The sequence below is a fragment of the Chelonoidis abingdonii genome, chromosome 19 (assembly GCF_003597395.2).
Source record: "Chelonoidis abingdonii isolate Lonesome George chromosome 19, CheloAbing_2.0, whole genome shotgun sequence".
NCBI classification, from domain to species: Eukaryota; Metazoa; Chordata; order Testudines; family Testudinidae; genus Chelonoidis; species Chelonoidis abingdonii.
The window spans coordinates 22,685,096-22,705,768 of record NC_133787.1 but is presented as its reverse complement, the minus strand read 5'-3'; the positions used below and the strand labels follow the sequence as shown (position 1 = coordinate 22,705,768).

The 20,673-nt window shown below is 39.5% G+C and overlaps 1 protein-coding gene across 8 annotated transcripts in view; it reads left to right on the top strand.

Annotated features, from left to right (window-relative positions):
• ANKRD27 (ankyrin repeat domain 27) overlaps positions 1-20,673 on the top strand; it is a 103,093-nt gene that overhangs the window by 31,391 nt on the left and 51,029 nt on the right. For 6 of the 8 annotated variants that reach the window (XM_075073622.1, XM_075073621.1, XM_075073619.1 and 3 more), the window contains exons 2-12: positions 3,132-3,262; positions 9,032-9,142; positions 10,388-10,544; positions 11,735-11,889; positions 12,222-12,281; positions 12,376-12,429; positions 12,525-12,590; positions 12,688-12,764; positions 13,842-13,963; positions 15,227-15,305; positions 16,520-16,652. In XM_075073622.1, the coding sequence (XP_074929723.1) occupies positions 3,161-3,262; positions 9,032-9,142; positions 10,388-10,544; positions 11,735-11,889; positions 12,222-12,281; positions 12,376-12,429; positions 12,525-12,590; positions 12,688-12,764; positions 13,842-13,963; positions 15,227-15,305; positions 16,520-16,652 (1,116 nt within the window). In that variant the 5' untranslated portion in view covers positions 3,132-3,160. Of the gene's footprint in view, positions 1-3,131; positions 3,263-9,031; positions 9,143-10,387; positions 10,545-11,734; positions 11,890-12,221; positions 12,282-12,375; positions 12,430-12,524; positions 12,591-12,687; positions 12,765-13,841; positions 13,964-15,226; positions 15,306-16,519; positions 16,653-20,673 lie in introns of those variants that run through there. The other 2 variants (XM_075073625.1, XM_075073626.1) reach the window with 2 other exon arrangements.

The following is a 20,673-nucleotide window of genomic DNA, read 5'->3' as shown; positions in this document are numbered from 1 at the left end:
CCCAAGGCAGATACCCAGTATGAAAAAGATCAGCCTGAATGGTTATTCTTTGACAAAGTATAAGCAACTGAAAACAGGGTCTTGCAATGCCAAGTATCAGGCAGCCTTAGCTATAGGCTGCATTACTAACTCTGCCTAGAATAGGGGTAGTTCTCAGTCTGGTATAGGATCATAAGGCTACATCTGATGCATAGTGTAGCTGCCTCTTAACCTCCAGTTACACTGTTTTGGAAACTCACATCTTGCTGTCACATGCACTTCCTGGACCCTAGGGAGCCTCAAAGGAAAGAGGCATTGTCCTTCAGCCAGCATGGTATACAACCAAGAAATGCAAGAATATTTACAGCTCACTAATATGAACAGTGTGAAAGTATGAGAGAAATAAGAGAACATCTGGCATTTTTATTAAAAAACTATGTTAAGACTGCAACTGCATATAATGAACAAAAGGTTTAATGGGGAAGAAAGAAGGTTGGGATAGCATAATTAATTCAACTCTAAAGGTTCTTGAAAGAGTACCTGGAGCAATAAGTGACCTGTTGTATGCTGTAGATATAGCAAAACTTAGAAGAATAATTAGAATAAATATCTCATCCTCTATCCTCATACACTAAGTGAATAGTGCCATTTTGTTATTTCCTCATGGTCTATTCAGTACTGTACTATAAACTTTTATTTTTTTCATGAGTATGTACTATGTTTTTTATTAGAATTAGGAAAAACTGATTCCAAAATAGGTGGTAAAATAGACTTTGTTTTTACAGAGTGCCTCTGACCTACTGTATTATAACCAGCAGTGCTTATAGGCTCCAGTCAGACTGTATAAACACTTAAGACATTGTCTGTCTCTGTACCAAAGATCTTGCATTCTATTTTGAGACAAGAAGAAACAAGTGTGTAATGAACAATAGGAAGGAATGTGGTGACAGAACTAATGTAATGGTCATGTTATGTACTCTGACAGTTGGCACAACCCAAAAGCTCTGCCCATAATAACTTATATTTTAACACGAAGTGTGTTGCTATTTTTCTCTGTGGCCTTGTGAACAGTGGTAGAAACTGAGCTGAAACAGCTTCTAAAAATACCTGACATAGATTTGTTGTAGATGGGCACGGCTCTTCAAACTGATATTTGTCTGGTGCATGTAAATGCATTTCCCCAGATGACCTCTGTCAAACTGAAAACTGTGAGTGAATTTCTCTAAAAATATGTGCTAAAGTTAGGAAAGCTCATCTAAAACAAAAGTATCCTTTAAATGTTGTGGACAGCACCCAGATTCCATGCTCTTTTGAGTGAACTGTTGGTCTTAAGTCTAGCCTCTTTTGAACTTGGGGATCCCATTACAAACATCTGTTACCTTCTACAAAGGGGATTGTGTAGACTTGCCAAGACATCCTACCATAGAATAACTTGTGAAGTCTTCAGGTTTTGGTTGAGAGCATTGATAAAAGGATATCTTGTAGCGTAGGTTCCTCTGCTACAGTAGTTGTTCTGCTTAAGGGATAAAGGTGGGGGAAACAGATTTTCCAATCTAATACATTAGGAATTTATGTCCCAGACATTTGTAACCTTGACTGACCTCCTTTCCATCCTCTAAGTAGACTAAAAATTCTGAAGTCATTACAGAGGTATCCCATTATGAGTCACTGAACCTCAAGTTTGTGAAATGTGTACTGTAGAACTTCTGTTGAGAATTAGAACCTAGGAAGCCATAACTTACATGGGGTTTTAGCATCTTTAGAAACAATTTTTTCATTCGTTAGTTTGGTAAAAATAAAAAGGTCGTTCTTATTATAACTAAAGTGTACTGTATTTCTGGACTACTTCCATTAGGCAAGAGCTCATAGACAAACTGAATGTTATAAAACCTGAATTCATTAGGATAGGTTCACAAATGTATTAACGACTGATCAGGTAAAACATGTTTTTAGACTCTAAGCCTAATTCTTTCACCTTGAATCAATGGGATTACTTCTGGAGGTAAGGTATTCCTTACAGTGAGTAAGTGTGGTAGAATGGGACACTTAATTAGTTGTAATTATTGTTAGTGGTGGCTGTCTCAGAGCACCATTAGTCCATATTCATGGGGAGAAGGGCAGGCTTGAAAGTAGGAATTAGTTTTTGACTAATTTTTAAAAGAGATGACATGGACCAGTGTTTCTCAACAGCCAGTCCATGGACTAATGAGGGTTCCTGAGATTTCCCTGACAGACTTTAGGAAAGGCAGCAAGCTGGTCCTTGGTATCAAAAAGCTTGAGAAACACTGGCATAGAACTTCTTGATTGTGTGCCTCCTTTGAAAATTTGGTTCATAATAGATGGACTATTTCATATAATGGAATTTTTTTTCCTTAAGTAACTTTTTCCCCTGAGGATAGTGTAATGAAATACCTGTGTATGACTGTTGTGCAATTTACATTGGTGTCTGTGTACAGAATACTCATGTTGCCTGTGTGTATGTCCATGTTTCTAAAATAAACAAGAATGTCAGCATCACATGACAAGGCAGATTATAATGTATGTACAAAGAATAATGGTAGAAGTGGTTTTGTTATCTTCACAGGGTTTGTTTTTCGTACACAAGTTGTTGCTGCAGTAATGAATGTTGTAAAGGTTAATGTGTTCTTTTTTTGTTTTGTTTTGTTTTTTCCCAGCCAGTATACTGCAGTAATTCTTTATAATACTGCTTGAAATTGAGTAGATTGGGTTGTTTGAAATAATCAATTTATAGTTATAGCAGCATTCAGGCTCCAAACAGATGTTGTGCAGATTTTATTGGACGAGGTGGTCCCTGCCCCAGTAGCATAAAGTTGAACTTAACACACAAGCGAGTGTAACAGTTGGAAGAACTGGGGAGGGATGATAATAGGAAATGTTTGGTTATGAAGACTAATTTTGCATGAAGTTCCATGGTTCTGTATCAGTCACTTTTTATATTGTAGCTAACTCCACATGTTCTGTATCTTGATGTGAGAGAAGGAGAGTAGTTTATACTTCTCTAAAACATGAAAGGAAATATACCAAACAATCCTCTTCTATGTTCCCAAATGTTGTTACATCTGAATATGAAAACTAAACAATAGAATAGCTGTTTAACTTCTGTAATATTAACACTAGTATCTCTCTTCTAGAAAATATCTTTGGAATCTCTGACGTCCATATGGCTATGTATGATGAAGATCTCTTGAAAAATCCTTTTTATTTGGCTATTCAGAAACGTCGTTCTGACCTTTGCAGGGAAGTTGCAGAATTCCATGGTATTGTAAGTAAAGAGTTTGTTTTAAATTGACTGACTACTGAAGCAATAAAATCTCTCATTCTCACTAAAGTTTAGGAAATGGTGAGAGCAAGCCAGCAAACTAGATCAAAACTGAGAGATGTAAAGTATATGACATGGTTTTTATTTTAATATATACATGAGGGAATGCATTAGGTAGTAGATGTAAGAATCCCCACCATACATTCCAATTATGGTTCATGGACAGACCCAAAATATAAATGCATATTTTAAATATGGGATTGGCACTCTTGTGTTCAGGAGCGTATTGAAGTCCCTGGCTTGTAAGGGAAGAGAATAATGGTCCTTTGACCAACAAGCTACTTTATTTTATGTGACATGAAGCTACAAATATCATGCCACTATTGTTTGTGTTCAGTTTTATAGACTGCAGGTAACAGTTGAATGCACTACTGAAAGGCTGTCTATACTTGATGATGGATCTTTATTTATCAGAAATCTTCTTATCAAGCCTTATCTTCTAGTTGTCCTTGCTGGTCTGAATAACTTGTATATCTAGTACTGTTTGTCATAATTATGATGTTGAGAGACTGGGAACCGAAGCAGCATTTTGCAATTATTATGGCTTTATATTGTAAATCAATATGCCCAAATCTGTTCTGGCATTAAAACATCAACTAATAAAAAGCAGGAATAAACCAGGTTTGTAAGTGTTTGTAAATGAGGAGTTTTGACCTATGACTCCTATGAAGGATGCTATATAAACCTTATATTGTTCACTTTTAAAGTGCCTAGCTGGAGAATGCAAATGACTTGCATGGTGGCTCCTGGATGGCCATGTCAATATTTTTTTTTTTTTTTTTCTGTATCACTTCAAAGTGTTGCTAACAGTAATGCAGTTCCATTCATGAGAGTGCTGATGTAAATGAAACACTAGCAGCTGTAGGTGTAAGTGCTTTGGTGTTTATACCGTCCTTTGAAGCAGGTCTAGATAAAACAGCACTTAATTTGAGGGTGAGAGGGGAACTAACCACTGGCTCCTGGTCCTCTGTCTGTCCTCCTTCCGAGCACTGTTGCCACTTATACTAGCCATGGGAAATTTTTAGGGGAAACATCCTAGCATAAACACAGCTTGTGAGTAAACCTTGCTTGCAAGGTTTACAATAATTTTACTGCTCTCTAACGCAATCTGGCCAATCTTTCCAAATGGTCTTGGTTTCTATTTTTATTTATTAGCTACATAGAACCTTATTTAGAGAGTAGTTCTAATTCCAAGCCTATGGACATCTTTTATTAGGTTAAATAACCTCACTTAATCTTAGGCTTTTTGATCATCCATTAGCAATGGCACAAGAAAAATTAGTCGGCCTATTTATCTTAAAATCTTGGAGAAAGCCCTGATAATGCATTGGTTTTTTTTGTTGTTTGTTTGTAAAAGTAGGAAAAAAGCAAGTGTCAAATCATTTCTGCATGAGCGGTATTCGAAGTTTAGAAACTTAACTATCTGAACATGTGTGTGAATGGCCTGCAATATGTAGACTACGTGGAGTAAGAAAGCTAAAATATTGGGGTTGCCGCCTTCATGGGATTTGAGCAGAAATGTTGAGTATGAAAATAATTGTGGTTTTCTTAATATACAGGCTTTGTCCTAAATCAGTATTAATAATTAACATTTAACCTTGTCCACATACACAAGTGGTCCTGTGCAGTATCCACTTTTTCCTATAACTAGTGTATGAGAACAAGGCACAATATTGTTGGAACAGGCTTTCAGTGTTAACTGCCTGTTAAGTTTCTATAAACGGCTCCATTTAAACTTTTAAATATTGGCAGCACAAAACAAAAGGAGTTTTTATTGTTAATTAAAGTTTACGGTACTTTTAATTCAGTAATATCTTCTGCTTGTTGAGGAATAAATAAGAGGCAATATGGTATGCTTTTAATTTTTAATTGTATACCAAAGGAATGGAGAGAAGGGGACTAAACAATGTCCAGTCAGAGTGCTTTGTGAATGTCTGAAACTGCAGTGCTGCTGTTAGAAATGTAAATATTTGCAGAACTTACATTTGTCAAGATTCCTGATATCTGCTGAGATGAGCAGAGCATCAGGACTGACCTCCTTGTGGAGGTGATTCTGCTGCTGCTAATGGTATTGCTTTTTATGCCTCCAGATAAGAGCACTCTTGCTGGAAATATTAACACTCCTCACAGAAACAAATGCTTTTATTCTGAAGAGTAGAAATGCTTCTGTAAAAAGTATCTTTCAATACTGAAAGGGCTTTAGTTAGGAGAAATTGTAAAACTTTGCACTGTTCCAGAGAACAGCAGGAATAGACAATATCTATTTTTTCATTTGAAAACTAGGCATGTGTACTGCCAGTTTTAGATCAGTTGAGTTTCTTGATGGAAGAATAGGGGCTCAAAATATTCACCAGGTAGTTTTAATGGTAGTTAGGGAAACTTGTGTCTGTATGAAATAATATGCCATTTGCCCTGGTTCCTTTTAAGACTTTCTTCTCTCTGGTGGTTTTGACCTTCTTTTGGGACAAGCATCCAAATGCCAGTGACTTGGGAATGCAAGAAACAATGGTACTGCTACCTCATCGGTATAATTGTTCTACCAGAGAGAAATATTGGCCTGTCACAGATTAGGATGTAGCTAGTTCGTTGAAGTGCTCCTTTAAATGTAGAAACTGGGGTGATCCCAGTATTTAAGTTTGTCCCTCCATTGTATGTGGATTTTTTAAATGCATAGCTGATACAGAGAACAATGAAACTGTTTTAGAAAGGTGTATTAGATTTGTGAAAGACTTTAAGAGCTATGTAGACTAGTTCTTAGAGGTAGTCACAGTCCCACTTCCTATTCTGCTCTGAATATATCTTTTCAACCTTTAGTTCTAGGGCTGTTCAGAATTCTGCTATGCTACTTCTGTTTTAAAGTCTAGCTGTTAGCAGTGGTTGCTGAAATTTTTTTTCTGCATGATTGAGTAAATTGATTTCTTCTTTCTGTGACTGACTCACCTCCAAATTTGCTTAGTTACAGCAACTCAGGTGAGGATATATAACTTCTTGCTATTGAGGTGGTCGGCAGCGGGGGTGGGAGGTTGGGCAGGGTAGATATAAAAAACAGTCTTGTGTAGGAAGAGTTCTCTAAGGCTATGTCTACACTACAGCTCAGATCAATGCTCTGAAATTGATCCACTGGCAGTCAGTTTAGCAGGTCTAGTGAAGACCTGCCAAATCGACACCAGATTGCTCTCCAGTCGACCCCGCACTCTACCCCGCAAAAAGAAGAGTAAGGTAAGTCGATGGGCGGCTTTCTTCTGTCGACCCCTCGCAGTAACTCGACCCAAGGTAGGTCAACTTCAACTACATTATTCACATAGTGTAGGTTAACTTTCTGCGGTAGTGTAGACAGCCTAAGTTTTGGGGTTTCTTTTAAATACAGCTTCTGCTCAAATAGCCCAAAATGGAATAATTTCTGTATTTGATAATCTAACACACAATGCTTCATTCTCCACATAGTTCTTAGTTTTTAGGGAAGAAAGCAGAATTTTCTTCCCTAACAGTCTCTTATAAGATTGTTTCTTAAATTAGTTGTGGATGCCATTATGTCCTAGATAAGCAGTGTTAGTGAAACTGAGGCTATGCATAGCTTTGTGGGTCTTCTTAAAAAAAAAAAAATACACCAAACATCTTTCAAAACTACTTTAAAGTTGGTGGTTCAAGTAAATCCTGCTATTTTTCCCCCCCCCACTCCCAGGTAAAACCTTTGATATACTCAATATGTGCTGAAGGCTTGGTCTGACAATTGCCAAGGGAGCCTATAAACAAACTCAATAGACTATCTAAATGACTCGCAGAAGACTTCTCAAATTTGAAGGCCATTATAGCAATATCCTGGGTTTCTCCAGTTACCTTACTTATAACTATGGTGCCTGAAGAAACCGCATTCCATCTTTTCACTTTCTTTTCTCTCTAATCCCAGTTAAAATGAAGGGCTGAACTTTAGGAAATGCTTCAAAGTGAAACAGTGAGCAAGTATGTTATAATGAAGAAAACTCTGATTGCAGAGGGGGCAGACTTTTTTTTTTTTTCTTTTAAAAACCTTTTCATACAGCTCAAATCCTGGTGAGGATAGTAGCAACTGCAAGTCACTGCTCTTAAAACTTCACCACACCGCGGTTGAGTGGACTGAGGCCACTACCAGTGGTTATGTGTTTAGAGCCAGTGTTTTGCATAAACAGACTAAGCAATTGCTTAGTGCTCCAAGCAGCTCCAGAGGTCCTCCCATTCACTTTTTTATTGTAAGAACTTGCCTGTTTTAGTATTGGGGATTGGGAGGGGGGAATATTCCTGCTTGGGGGCTAGCACCGGCACTGTATGTTTGCATTGTGAATCCAACTCGGAGAGTACCAACTGCCAGAGATGTAGAGGATTGAATTAGCAAGGTGATGGATAAGAGGATAGTTTGAGATTTCTCCCAGGTCAGGGTTGAGGAACAATGGCTGGGCAGCATGAGGGAGGGAAGCTTGGAGTATCACTGGGCTGTGTCCTGAGTATGAATATTGGTCCAGCATGTTCCATGAGCACTAAGCTCTATCTCAAAGCTGAAAACAGACTGTACTTCATTTCAAATGATTGTATAGTTAAGTACTATACATGTTCTTCTACTGATTCCATAATTCACTTTAGACCGGGGTTCTCAGCCTTTTTCTCTGAGCGCTCCCCCCACAGCCCATGTGTGCCACACCTCTTTTTCTGTGTATCGAGTAGATTTAAAAAACAGGGCCAGGGTAGCAAGCAGGACTTTTTCCTGGGAATCCCACAAAGCTAAGTTACTCAGGCTCCTGCCCCAGGTGGTGGGGCACTGGCTTTAACTGGGGCACAGGGCAGAAAGCCAACCTAATGCCAGCCCAGCTCTTCAGTTTATTTTGGGAGATCCCCTGAAACCTGCTCATGGCCTCCCCAGAGGGCCCCATATCCCTGGCTGAGAACCACTGCTCTAAAGGCTGCACTAACCTGTTAATGGGAGGAAGCCTCACCGTCTGTGGTGTGGGTTGGGGTGTGTGGTTTGTGTGTTTGTCACCCCCCACCCCCCCAGTTGTCTTTGACTTGGTCTAGGAAAATATCTTAATGAAGACTTTAAGCAGCTTAGTCTCAGGTTTTTAATTTAATGTAAAAATGTCAGCAATATAAGAGTTGTATTTATGACTGGGGGTCTTGCTAGAGATGTTAGTTTTTTGCATCAAGTTCCATCTGCCTTTCCTTTTGGGTACAAAGTGCTCTGATTGTCCCCAGCTTGCTATACACCTCTATCTCGATAACACTGTCCTGGGGGGGGGGGGCAAAAAATCTTACCATGTTTATAGGTGAAACCATGTTATATTGAACTTGCTTTGATCCACTGGAGTGCACAGCCCCCCTCTTCCCCCCCCCCCCACGAGCACTGCTTTACTGCCTTATATCCAAATTTGTGTTATATCGAGTGGCGTTATATCAAGGGAGCAGTGTACTTAAGAGATCAGAGTATAGATTCTATCTCTTGCAGCTAATTAGAAAATCTTTTTTTTTTTTAAATTTTTTATTCTGTGATCTGAGATGTTGAGCAGGAATCTTGGTTATGGGCTCTACTTATTTTGTTGCTTTTTTAAAAAAAAAAGTTACAGATCTGATATGAAGAGTGCTTGATGAGGAACATAAAACAAAAGTTGGTTGATTTCTGAAGCAGTTGGCATACTGCATTTCGTCCTACAGAGGCATGCAACTGACTGATTTTTATTCTTTCTCCAGATATTAGTACCGTGCAAAGGGAGCTTTTCAAGCAGCAGTCTCTCTAGCTGCCAATTTGATTCATATGTTTTAAAACCAGTGGAAGAAAAATTTCAGACCTTAAATGGAAAGGTATTCTCTTGTTAATACATATTTGGTGGAGGGGTTCTGCCTGGGAAAATGATAGATGAGAGTGAAAGGGGAGAGACCAAACTTTGAGTGATCCTAGGGTAGGCAGTGTTTGAGAGAGTGCTGTCTAATGAGTAGGGCAGATAACTGGAGGTCTGGTCTCTGTTCCTGGTTGTGCTACTGAGAGTGTAACTCCAAACCCATTTTACAGAAGGGGAAATGGATATACAGCTTCAAATTAACATCACTGCATTTGTGGAAAGTATTTATATTTATTCATAGAGCTAATTAGTAGGATGGGTGTCTGTTCTGTCCATGAGAACTTTGGGTTGAGTTCTGTGCTTGTACTCTAGCTGTACTTGTATAGATAGTAAGGGGGAAGTTCCTCCAGAAGAGGATGGCACAGTCTCTCAGACTTTTTTCCTTGTGTTTATAAATTGCAGTCTCCTCACACTCTGCACAAACTGATTCAGAATATGTTCTGGTGACTTAATGTTACAAAGTTAAAGATGTAGTAAAACTGGACAGTCATACTAATTGCTATAAATGAGGAGTCCTGCCATGTGGCATGCTAGTATCAGTTAGTGGCATTGGTTTTTTTCCCAGTGCAGTTTAAAATAAAGAAGTTCAGAATTCTTGTTTTAAATGGGTGTTCTTTGTCCCTAATGCCCATAGAATAAGTTTCAGTGCACCTAAAGTTTAAAAAAAAAAAATGCTAAAGGTGAATGTGGAAAAGTGTGGCGGGGGGTGGGTTTTTTTTTAAAGTGTGGCTAGTGACTCTTGGGTGCCCAACTCAAGGCACCTTTAAAAGGGACATGACTCTATCAGAAGACAGGTAGTAAGCATTTTCTGGAAATTGGCCCTTTTAAGGTGTCAAGTTGAGTAACTTAAAAACTTGAGCACCTACCCACGTCTGAATCTTGAACAAATGTGTCTGAATTTTCCTTGAACAAATGATGCAGTGGAGAACAAACTGGTGTGGGGAGGGGGGGGACACAAAATCATCCCACATTAGTAATCTTGATTTTTAAAACAAAAAAAAAAAATCACTCCCTGCAGCACTGACTTGTTGAAGCAAGGAGAATGTGAAAGGGTCTCTGACCAAAAAAAAGAAGACTTAAGACCAAAAAGGCCATTACAAATACCCCCTTTTCCTAGTATACAGAACTATGTATTCCAATTGTCAACTTCCTGTTTTGTTTTTTTTTCTGCTCAATATTATGATTTATTTTACTTTTTTGATTTCAGGAAATCTTTATCCAGGGAAACTTGATTATTTTAGGAACTGGTTTTAATCATCATCTCTCAGTACCTGTTCTCTTTGAGGAAACATTCTACAATGAAAAAGAAGAAAGTTTTAGCTTATTGTGTATTGCTCATCCCCTGGAAGAATCGGAAATCTTAGGTGCGTACAGAAATGCCAGGAAAACACCAACAGTTGTTCTGCTTTGGTGTGAAACAAGGCAGTCCTCTATTTTATAGGGTTCAGCATAATTCTTGGTTTGTCTTACAAAGCAGTACTTTGGATTGAAAACTCAGGATTTTTTTTAATTGGCATGCTATCACTATTGATAGTGCAGCTAGGCAAGAAGGAAACTGTATAAAAAAACGGGGGGGGGGGGGAACTAGCCAAGGTTTATGTAGTATGACTTAATAAAATTTATTTTTAAATGGCCTCAATTTGAATTGGAAGTCAACTCTGTGAAATGCTTGTTTTGAATGTAACATGGAACTAGAATTTCAGATAGGTCATCATCAGACAGCTTATTGTCTTGACTCTGTTTAAAACTAGTACTTGTATCACTATTAATTGTGTTGCCCCTTTCTACTGAGATCTTGAAATAAGGGTAAACTCTTTGACATGGTCAGTTGCCGTCTTTAGAAGTTGTCTGTCTGATAACTGTTTTTTGTAGCAGCTTTTCTTTTGGTGATGCCTGACTTTAGTATTAAAATTTTTAATTCTTTCTTCTTAAACTGGCTGCATTTGATATGGATCTGAGTAAGAACACTTTCCTGCTCTGGATTGGAGATTAGGGAAATATTGCCAGAGTAACTGCTTTAAAGCAGTATATGTAGCTTTTTTGCAGAATTTTGGCAAGTCGTTGCTGCTCACCAAGGGTAAAATAAAATTAAAAAGCAAAATGGAAACTTCTCAGAATGAATGCTGTTCCTAAAAGTCTAAACATACTTGACTTTACCAGACCCTCTGCAAGACAAAATGTGAAACTGGTATTAGGGAAAGTGGAGTAATAACTGTCAGGAAGTGTGAAAACTGGATTTAAACAAGAAGTTTAAATGAGTCCTGATTTACTGCTATATGGAATCAAACCATAAACCTTAATCTGGCTTCTTCAAAAAGAGAAGTTTTATTTTCAGGAGTGCATTTTTTTTTAAATGTCCGGTTATTTACTACACCTTCAGAAGAGCAGTAAAAGACTACAAGGTTAAAGTCTGGTTTGGAGGGAATGAGAACCGAGCTTGCTTTGTCTGTAAGTGATGGTTAAGTTGCCTAGATTAAATGGGAGCAGATTCTGCAATATAGATGGTAAAAACCTGGATGCTTTGTAGTGCACTAACTATTAACTTTCATTACAGAAGAATTTAAAACCTCACCAAAATCTTATTCCCTGAAAAACATTGAGGATGTGAGAGAATTTTTGGGAAGACATTCTGAAAGATTTGACAAACACATTGCGTCTTTCCATAGGACTTTTAAAGAACATGAAAGAAAAAGCCTACGACATTACATAGTCAGTATCTTACTTTTAACCTTTGATCACCTAGAATTTTGACCTAATGTTTGTACCTAGGTAATTCACTATTTGAATTTATTTTATTAAAGCTTTTCATGTCACAATATTTTGTAAATAGAACTGTGAAAATATGGGGTAGCTAGTCATAAAGGATTATGGTGGTTTGCATTTATTTAAAAACAAACAAACACAAATCCTGCTTGTCTCCGCACTTTAGTACATCCTGCTAATTGAATGGGACTACTTTGTCTGTCTTAGATAATCAGGATTTGTCTGTGTTCTAGCATTGCGTTGCTCATATTTAAATATCTCATGTCTTGCCTTTTCAGGATTCTGTTAATGCACTTTACACCAAATGCCTCCAGCATTTACTGAGGGATTCTCACTTGGTAAGTGCTACTTCAGTAAATCTGTACTGTGAAAATAGCTGCCTATTGCTTAGACAATGTATTTAACCCAGTGCATAAATTCCCATATTTTTAGAGGGTGCTTGCAAAGCAGGAACCGCAGATGAATCTGATGAAACAAGCAGTTGAAGTAAGTCTCTGAGGCTGGGCAAAAACATCAATGGGTTATTTTTTATCTTGTCCTTCCTTTTCCTTCCTAAACTGTGGTGTGTGTTTGTTCCCTAGATGTATGTACATCATGATGTTTATGATCTGATCTTTAAATATGTGGGAACTATTGAGGCAAGTGAGGTAAGGGATTTTCCCCCCCCTTAATATAACTAATCTATGCAAGACTGATGGACAAACTTCTGTACAACTTCTAAAAATTGTTTTATTCACTGCTCAGGATGCAGCCTTTAACAAAATTACAAGAAGCCTCCAAGATCTCCAGCAAAAAGATATTGGAGTTAAGCCTGAATTCAGGTGAGTTGCGTGATGAGGGACTTCTAAATGACACTCCATCAGGAATGGATTAAAGTTTAAGTAGGTCTCAGGTCAGCCAAAAAGCAACTCTCTCTCTCTCTCTCTCTCTCTCACCCTCCCCAAGTCTAACTACTCCCAGGGGAGGAATGTCCATTTCTTTCTGCACTAGCCCCTGTGGTGTTCTCACTTCTCCAAAAGATAGAAAAGTAAAGGGTTTGAGGGTGTCAGCTTGGGTTAGCTGCACCACTGATGATGTTGTCTTTAATTCTTCATTGTTTCTGGTATCTTAAAATCTCCTTTTATTTTACTTTTGGAGGCGCTGACTTTCTAATGTGCTGGGGGTGCTCGATCTCTGCTCCACCCCCGAGCACCCTCCACCCTCGCTGCTGCCTCCCCCCCGCAGACCTGCGTACTGCTTACTGAAAAGAACTGATGCCCCAGAGCGTCGAATTGGGCAGGGCTGGCCAGGCGGCCGTTTACGTGAGAGGGGTCTGCCTAAACGGGTTGAGGGGAGCACTTGACATTTGGTGGGGCTGCAGGTGGGAGAAGCACAGTGGGAGTGATCAGGGGGCTGGCTGGAGGGCGGCTGAGTACCACCATTCCCCTCCCCCCGCCCCTGGTGGGTGTCCCGGGCTGGCTGGGGCGGGCTCAAGGCACAGCACTCGCATGTGTGGGGCGCAAGCTTGCAGGGGCGGCTCTGCCGGTTGCAGTAGGGCGCAAGGCAGGGTGCCTTCTGCGGTCTTGCCGCGGAGGGTTCCGCTGGTCCTGTGGCTTCGCAGAGAAGCCCTATGAGGGACCGACCCCTCCATGCTGTGAGCAGCAATGTTGAGCTGCCCCTGGGCTGGAGCTCCACATGTCAGCGCCTGTGTGCTCAACAACATTTGGAACAAGTCCCACCTTTTTATTCAAATGCAAATCTTTCTGATTCCATGGGTGTGCAGAAGTGTGCTCTGCCTCTTGGGCTTTAATTCATGGTATTGCCTGAAATTTGAACCACTGCACAAGCATACTTAATTAGTACATCTCATAAATCTGGCTTGTATACTAAGGCTTTTATCTTTCAAAAATATTTTATAGCTTTAATATTCCTCGTGCAAAGCGAGAATTGGGTCAGCTGAATAAATGCACCTCCCCACAACAGAAACTGATCTGTCTTCGAAAAGTGGTACAAATTATTATGCAGTCTCCTAGCCAAAGAGGTTGGTATTCAAAGCAATGAACTGGTAATTAATTTAAATATGTGGCACTCTTATCTTGAAAGCACTTCACATACACTTTCTAACTTTAATTCTTCCATATACAAAAATAATGCAAATAATGTTCAAATAGAATACTAAGGGTCTGGCTTGCAGAATATTAAGTACAACAGTCAAAACTAGGGTGACCAGATGTCCCGATTTTTTTTATATGGCTAGTCCTGATATTTGGGGCTTTGTCTTATGTAGATGCCTATTACCCCCTATCCTGATTTTTTTTTTTTTTTTTTTTTTTTTTTTCACACTTGCTATCAGGTCACACTGGGCAAAACAGACCCTTGAAGTAGTATGCTTACCTTGGGCATAAACATGGTGTGGGGGAAAAACACTTGACTTGCATTGATACCTCAGCAGAGAAAAAGCTTAATGTTTTTCTTTCTGCTGGAAAGGAATATTTTTCTTCAAGGAGTTGAGTGATTTCATTGTAGCGCTGTTGAGTTGCTACTACACTGACATCTGCCTTAAAGACCACGATAATATTGTAAATACACTGACCCCCAAAGGATATTAAGTTGAGACTTTCTTTACAAAACTTAAATAGAATAAAACTGTGGAACAATAATCCTGGAAGACAGATGTTTGTTCCCACTATTGCATGATGCCTTTTGTTAATCCATTCAAGATGTAAAATTAAGTTCCCTCTAATGAAACCTGACCCTCTTGAAGTCGGATATCAAGTGTTGGTATAGTCACACCAAACTGTTTTAATGGGGCTGAAGTGAAGGGGGGGCAGTAGCTCTCCACAGTCCATGCCTCTCCTCCCCGTCACAAAGTTATTTTTTTTATTTTACTATTTTAAAGGCAAGCTCATTTCCTGCAAAGCTGTTCATTGTAGGGCTGTGCAGGGTTTTGGGGGGGAGTAATTATTCAAACCCTAAAGTCATAGAAACTCCTTTTCTTCTTGAGGGAAGAGTTTGACAGAGGTGACTCCAGGGTATTTTTTGCACTCTACCGTAGGCTGACACTTCTCGACTAGGCTGTCTACATGGGTCACCTAGAAGGTGCATGGTCTGTTGGGCGGGTCTGGGTCTGGGTCCGGGTCCTGTTGAGGGTATCAGACTGGTTACTTATTCAGTATTTTCTACTATCTGAAATGAGTTTACAGAAGCTTAAATATTAAAATCAGTGTTCAGTCCTGGCTCTAATCTTTGGCCTGTTGTGGCTTATGTTAAAGTTTTTCCTATTACAAACTCTTATTTCCTTCAGTTAACATGGAGACCATGTGTGCAGATGATCTTCTCTCTGTGTTACTGTATCTGCTAGTAAAAACAGAGATTCCTAACTGGTATGTAAAGTTTCTTTTTACTGTACAAATGTATTTGTATCTTGTACATAATGTTGCTGCATAAATAAATGCTTCTAGAAACAGCTAGCTCTACAAGGACAGGCTTGCTGGGGGTTTTTTTGTTTGGTTTTTGTTTGCTTATTATTATTATAGTTTTTATAACAAATTTCTCAGATTTGAAGGGATCTTTAACCTCAGCAATAAAAAGGAACTTGTCTCCCATCCCTAGAGAGAGAGCTGTAAACCTTGCTTCCATTTCCCTCCCATTTTTATAGCTCTTCCATAACACATCAAATGTTGCTTGTTTTTGCCCCTTCCGGACTTCTTGATGTTACCTATTTCATACTAAAATTCTTGACTTCATCTGTCTCAAAGCAGCCAGGAACCAATCCTCAATTCCCAAATTGGTTCCTGGGGAACTTGACATTCAAAGGCATAGAACACCTGGAGATTGATCAGTATCCTGAGGGATAACGTAACTGGAATGTTGCTGAAATAACTTAATTATTTACTGCTAATATCAAACATATTATTAATCTCTAACCTAGTATCCATAAAGGTATGAATCTTACACTGGAAGTACATTTTAGATGTAACAGTTGCATTAGCATTGCAATGCTGGATGTGGCTTTTAACAGAGAGAGAGATCTATATAATTTTTTTGCCTTTGTAAAAAGGCATCTAAAATTAATGAAGTTCTTAAGTTTTCAAGTACCATAGAATTTAGCACCGCCTCATAATCCTGGAAAGTATGTCCATACTGAATGCTAAATGTATCCATATCTTGCATAACTCTTCATTCTTTCATCTAGCAGTTTAAGGGCATTTTGTATGTAAGCTCTTATCTCCCCTTGCTGGACAATTGGTTCAGTCTCTTCCATTATCATCTTTCTGCTCAGTTTCAGACAAATACTAAAATAACCCAAAACATAATGTAATTTAACATTTCACTTCTCTTTCATATAAGAGATTCTCACTGTGGGTCACATCCCTCATGAGGTTCTTGGCATAAGTTTCCTTTTTTCCTTCCTAGGGCTCTCAACAAGCTCAGGGGTCTGTAAATATAGCTGCTAGCTCCTTGTGATAAGAGAATGTGAATTGCCTTCTAGTTCCATCCACTTCTCTCCCCTTTCTGAGTAGCAATATTAAAATAAGCCCCTGTCCCCCGCATCTTCATGAATCCTTAAAGATAAGTGTTTTATTTTTACTTTTAGGATGGCAAATTTGAGTTACATCAAAAACTTCAGGTTTTGCAGTTCAGCAAAGGATGAACTGGGATACTGCCTGACCTCTGTTGAGGCTGCTATAGAATATATCCGACAAGGAAACCTCTCCGACAGACCAACAGTAAGATGATTTTTATGACAATATTTAGCACCTTACAAGTATTAACTGCTCCCTCCAATACTTTTTTAGAGGTAGGTATTTTCCTTCTCTTTCCAACAGAAGTGGGGAGGGGGAAGCTGAGTGACCACAGCTTCCACATTAGCAAAAAGAAGGAAGTGTCAGCCAGTTGTCAGACCTTGAGATTTCCATGTCTCCAATCTTGCAATGAATCTGTGCATCTCTGTCTGTGCTGGTTTAATAGAATTCAGCAGAAAGCATTCTGTCTTCCAGGCCAGTAGTTGTGTTCAGTCTCTCAGTGAAGTTTGGCTTCATACGCTTAATGGTGATCCAACAACAGGCTACTTAGAGTGAGGTTCCATCCTTTGGGAGAAAATCTCAAACCCAGGGTCTCCAGCTTCTACCTGCACAGCCAGGAGGGAGGCAAAAGATCCCACTGCACTTCTTTGAAAAGAGTAGTGAGATGGTGTCCTAGTTAATGACCTTTCTCAAGTGTGGGTGGGGGAAATGTGAGTTTCACGAGCGAGCACATAACATCTGCTGCTTTACTTGACAAATCACTGGACTACTTTACCATCCCCTAGTTGCTTTATAAAGCAAAATAGCTGAGTGGTTTGAGCATTGGCCTGCTAAACCCAGGGTTGTGAGTTTTTGATCCTTGAGGGTGCCACTTAAGGATTTGTGGATTTAGTTGGGGATTGGCCCTGCTTTGAGCAGGGGGTTGGACTAGATGACCTCCTGAGGCCTCTTCCAACCCTGATATTCTACGTTGGGGACACGTAGCATGTTAAAGATGCCAAATTCTTACTCTAGCCTGTTTATGTGGATCAAAGGCTTTCAATAGTCCTGAGGATAAATTAACAATTGATCTTACATTCTATCTGTTGCTGTTGAAGCATTATTTATCTAGAGTTTTGGGTCTAGAAAACGAATGGAATTCTCTAACTGGCAACAACAGTTAGATATGAAAAGGAATGTGTACTGAGTAATCAAATTTAACTAAAGGCAAATGGTAATCTGTCAAAGTGGAATACCTTGGGTGAAAATCTCTCAAATACACATTGCACAGTACTTAACAAGATGTCATGTAACCTGAAGCATACAACATCATGAACTGCTGTGGCTGGTTGTACAACACTATACAAAACCTGATCTTTAAAACTGTATTCTTAAAATAGTTACTAAGGAAACATAATGGTTTTAGTAACTTTTCTAGCATTTAAATAACTTTTTTTTATCTGTATCAGTTGTCTTATTAAATAGCAGCATGGTTTTAACCTCAATACAGTCTTACAGAGCTCATTGCCATGCTTTCTCTTAGAAAAAGGCTGCACAGCATTCTTTGATGTTTATTTTAAAAACCCTGGCTAAAACCTACGGAGTGGAAGTGGGGGGTGGGTGGGAAGGTTGCAGTATAGATCAAAACAGAATTATTCAGCAAGCCTTGACCACATAGTGCAGCTTCTAAATGTTTGGAAAGTATAAATGGAATATAGTGGGCACCAGCTTTGGATTTCCCTCTTGTGATGCTGATGACATTAACAAATGATTTATGCAATGCAAATAATGAACTTTGTGGCACCAGCATGATAGCCCAGTGGTAACACAAAGCTGTGATGCTGGACAGCAGAGTTTGAAGCCCAGGTTTGCTCCTGGATCTCTAACCTAGCGGGGGTCCGAAATGCTGCAGATGCAGTGAATTAACTTCATGGTGGGTGAGCATGCCTTCTGTCAATCAGCTCCAGTCCCTGCAGGCCAATCAAGGGCTAGTGCTGATGTGACTTTAAAAGCTGTCATGGTCAAAGGAGAGCCCCTGTGACTGACTTAGGGTAGGGAGCCAGCTTTTTACATGCGGGAAACAGACTAGGTCCTGAATTTAGATCACGCTTCTCTTGTGCCAAATGAGGAGAGCCTAAAAAGACATGTACCTGTTTCGGGGGGTGGGGGGATGGGTGGGTTGGTTGGTGGTTGTTTTTTAAAAAAAACAACAACAAAAAACAAGTCCTTCTCAGTAGCTTTTTAAAAGTGTACTGTAGTCAGTTTACTCTGTTTTGTAACCTGTCTTGGTTGTTAAGCTCTCAAAACACTCCAGAGTTTCTGCTCTTGCAAAAATAGGTGTTCCCTGTGTGACCTGGAAACCAAAGGATGTGAACATGGGACCAGAGAGACTGAGACTTGCTGAATTATCTGTCAACTGCATAGCACTGGAATCTGGATTATTGTGGCCTGATTGCTTGATTGGCTCAATGTACAGGGTTTGGGGTGGGACAATTCCAGGGCACAATCTTAACAAAGCAAAACCTCTTAGAGGTAACTTCAAAATTTTATTTAAAGAAATACTTTTATGGTAATATGCTATTTTGCTTTTCTGTGGTGATCTTTCCACAAATCTATGGCACTCTGAACTATTGAACATTTAGAAAAGAACATGACATTTTGTATTTAGTATCTCTTGTTACATTGCTATATTGAATCCTGTTAAGAAAATATAATAAAGTGTTAATGTTAAAAACAAAGCTTGCAACTTTTTTTCCTTTTTAATTTCAGCCATCATGCAGCTATCTCAGTTCTTATAATATAAATAGCAATAGTCCCAGCTCACTCTCAGGCCAGAAATACTTACATTTTTAAAATTCTCTTTGTAAAACAGCGCATGAACTAACATTGAGCATGCCAGTAAAAAACTGTGTTTGGTAGATTGTGGTCTCATCTTTTGGAGAAAAAAAAAAAGACAATTTTTTTTATATAAAACAAGTTGCTCACTTAAAAAGAAGGGACAAAAAAGAATAAAAATTGCCTTCCTCTAAGTCTGGTCCCATCTGTCTTCAGATAACTGAATAAAGCAATTCTTTACATAACAGGAGATCTCACTATATATTAAAGGTTGTTCCAATTTTCTGCCATTGCTGACAATCTTAGATGTCTGTTCAGCGAATGAACACTAATTGATTCTTCTAGAGTTCCAAAGAGGAGAACCAGAGACCCGAGCAGTGCCTTGGAGTATTTCCCTGGTACCAACTTGTTGCATTTGAAATCTGAAGCCAGAGTAGTGATTCCAGCCTGCAAGGTTCATAAGCCCTTCAAATGACTGAGTATAGTGCAGGCTGAATGTGCTGGTGGTTCCTAGTTTTCCTCTCTCCCTCTGGGCTTCCTTCCTACATCCAACTTCCATTTCCATTGTTACCTAGATGGTGAATGTTGACTTCTAAGGAAAGCCTGCAACACCAGAGAGCAACTAGATCAGCTTCAGGCATTTAGGGAATCTTTCTTGTGTGGGTCGTCCCGTTTCTCTTCCCACCGCCCCAGTTAGTGCCATTCCTAGGGATGTGTAAACCAGGGAATCATATAGTGCTCCTTTAGCAGCTGCAGCACTGGGGCTCGGGGTATCAGCAATAAAGCTTATTCTAAGAAAGAAGGGAAGCCTGAAAAAGCTAGGACCCCCATGGGGTGGGAAAATGAAAATGGGGCTACCATTCATCAAAACTCCCCTTCTCTGTTGGGGTCTGGGCCAGTCTGAATCTGCTGGATTACCTCAATATAAAGGGATCTGAGAACAGGCATTGTTTCTATGCAGTGCACTGTGAGCCCTGTGCAGTGAGGAGTAGAGCTGAGAACTAGTACAAGCCACCCAGCAGCTACTGAACAGGAAAGAGCAAAATTCCCAGAGTGAAGGGGAGAGGTTGGGGTGGGGTGGGAGGACGACAGTGTATACAGAAAAAAGGGGTAAAAACTCAGGGTAGTAGTGTAGTCTCACCAGCCCTCAGCAACTGACGACATTTGAGTGTTGATCCCTAATCTCCTATTTAGTTCTGCCTCAGCAAAGAATAAATGGGTTAGTCTTCAGTTTCCTGGCTGGGGCACTAGTCGCTAGGCCAACTTTCAGGGTCTTTGCTGAATCCTTCACTCCATTCCAAGGTATCCAGTACTGGTGGGGGAAACAGAGGAGTTAAATGGTAAGGAAAGATGCTGAATCTCCAGTTCTGCTGTGACAACTCCTGATGCTGCTTGCAGTGGGGACAGATGG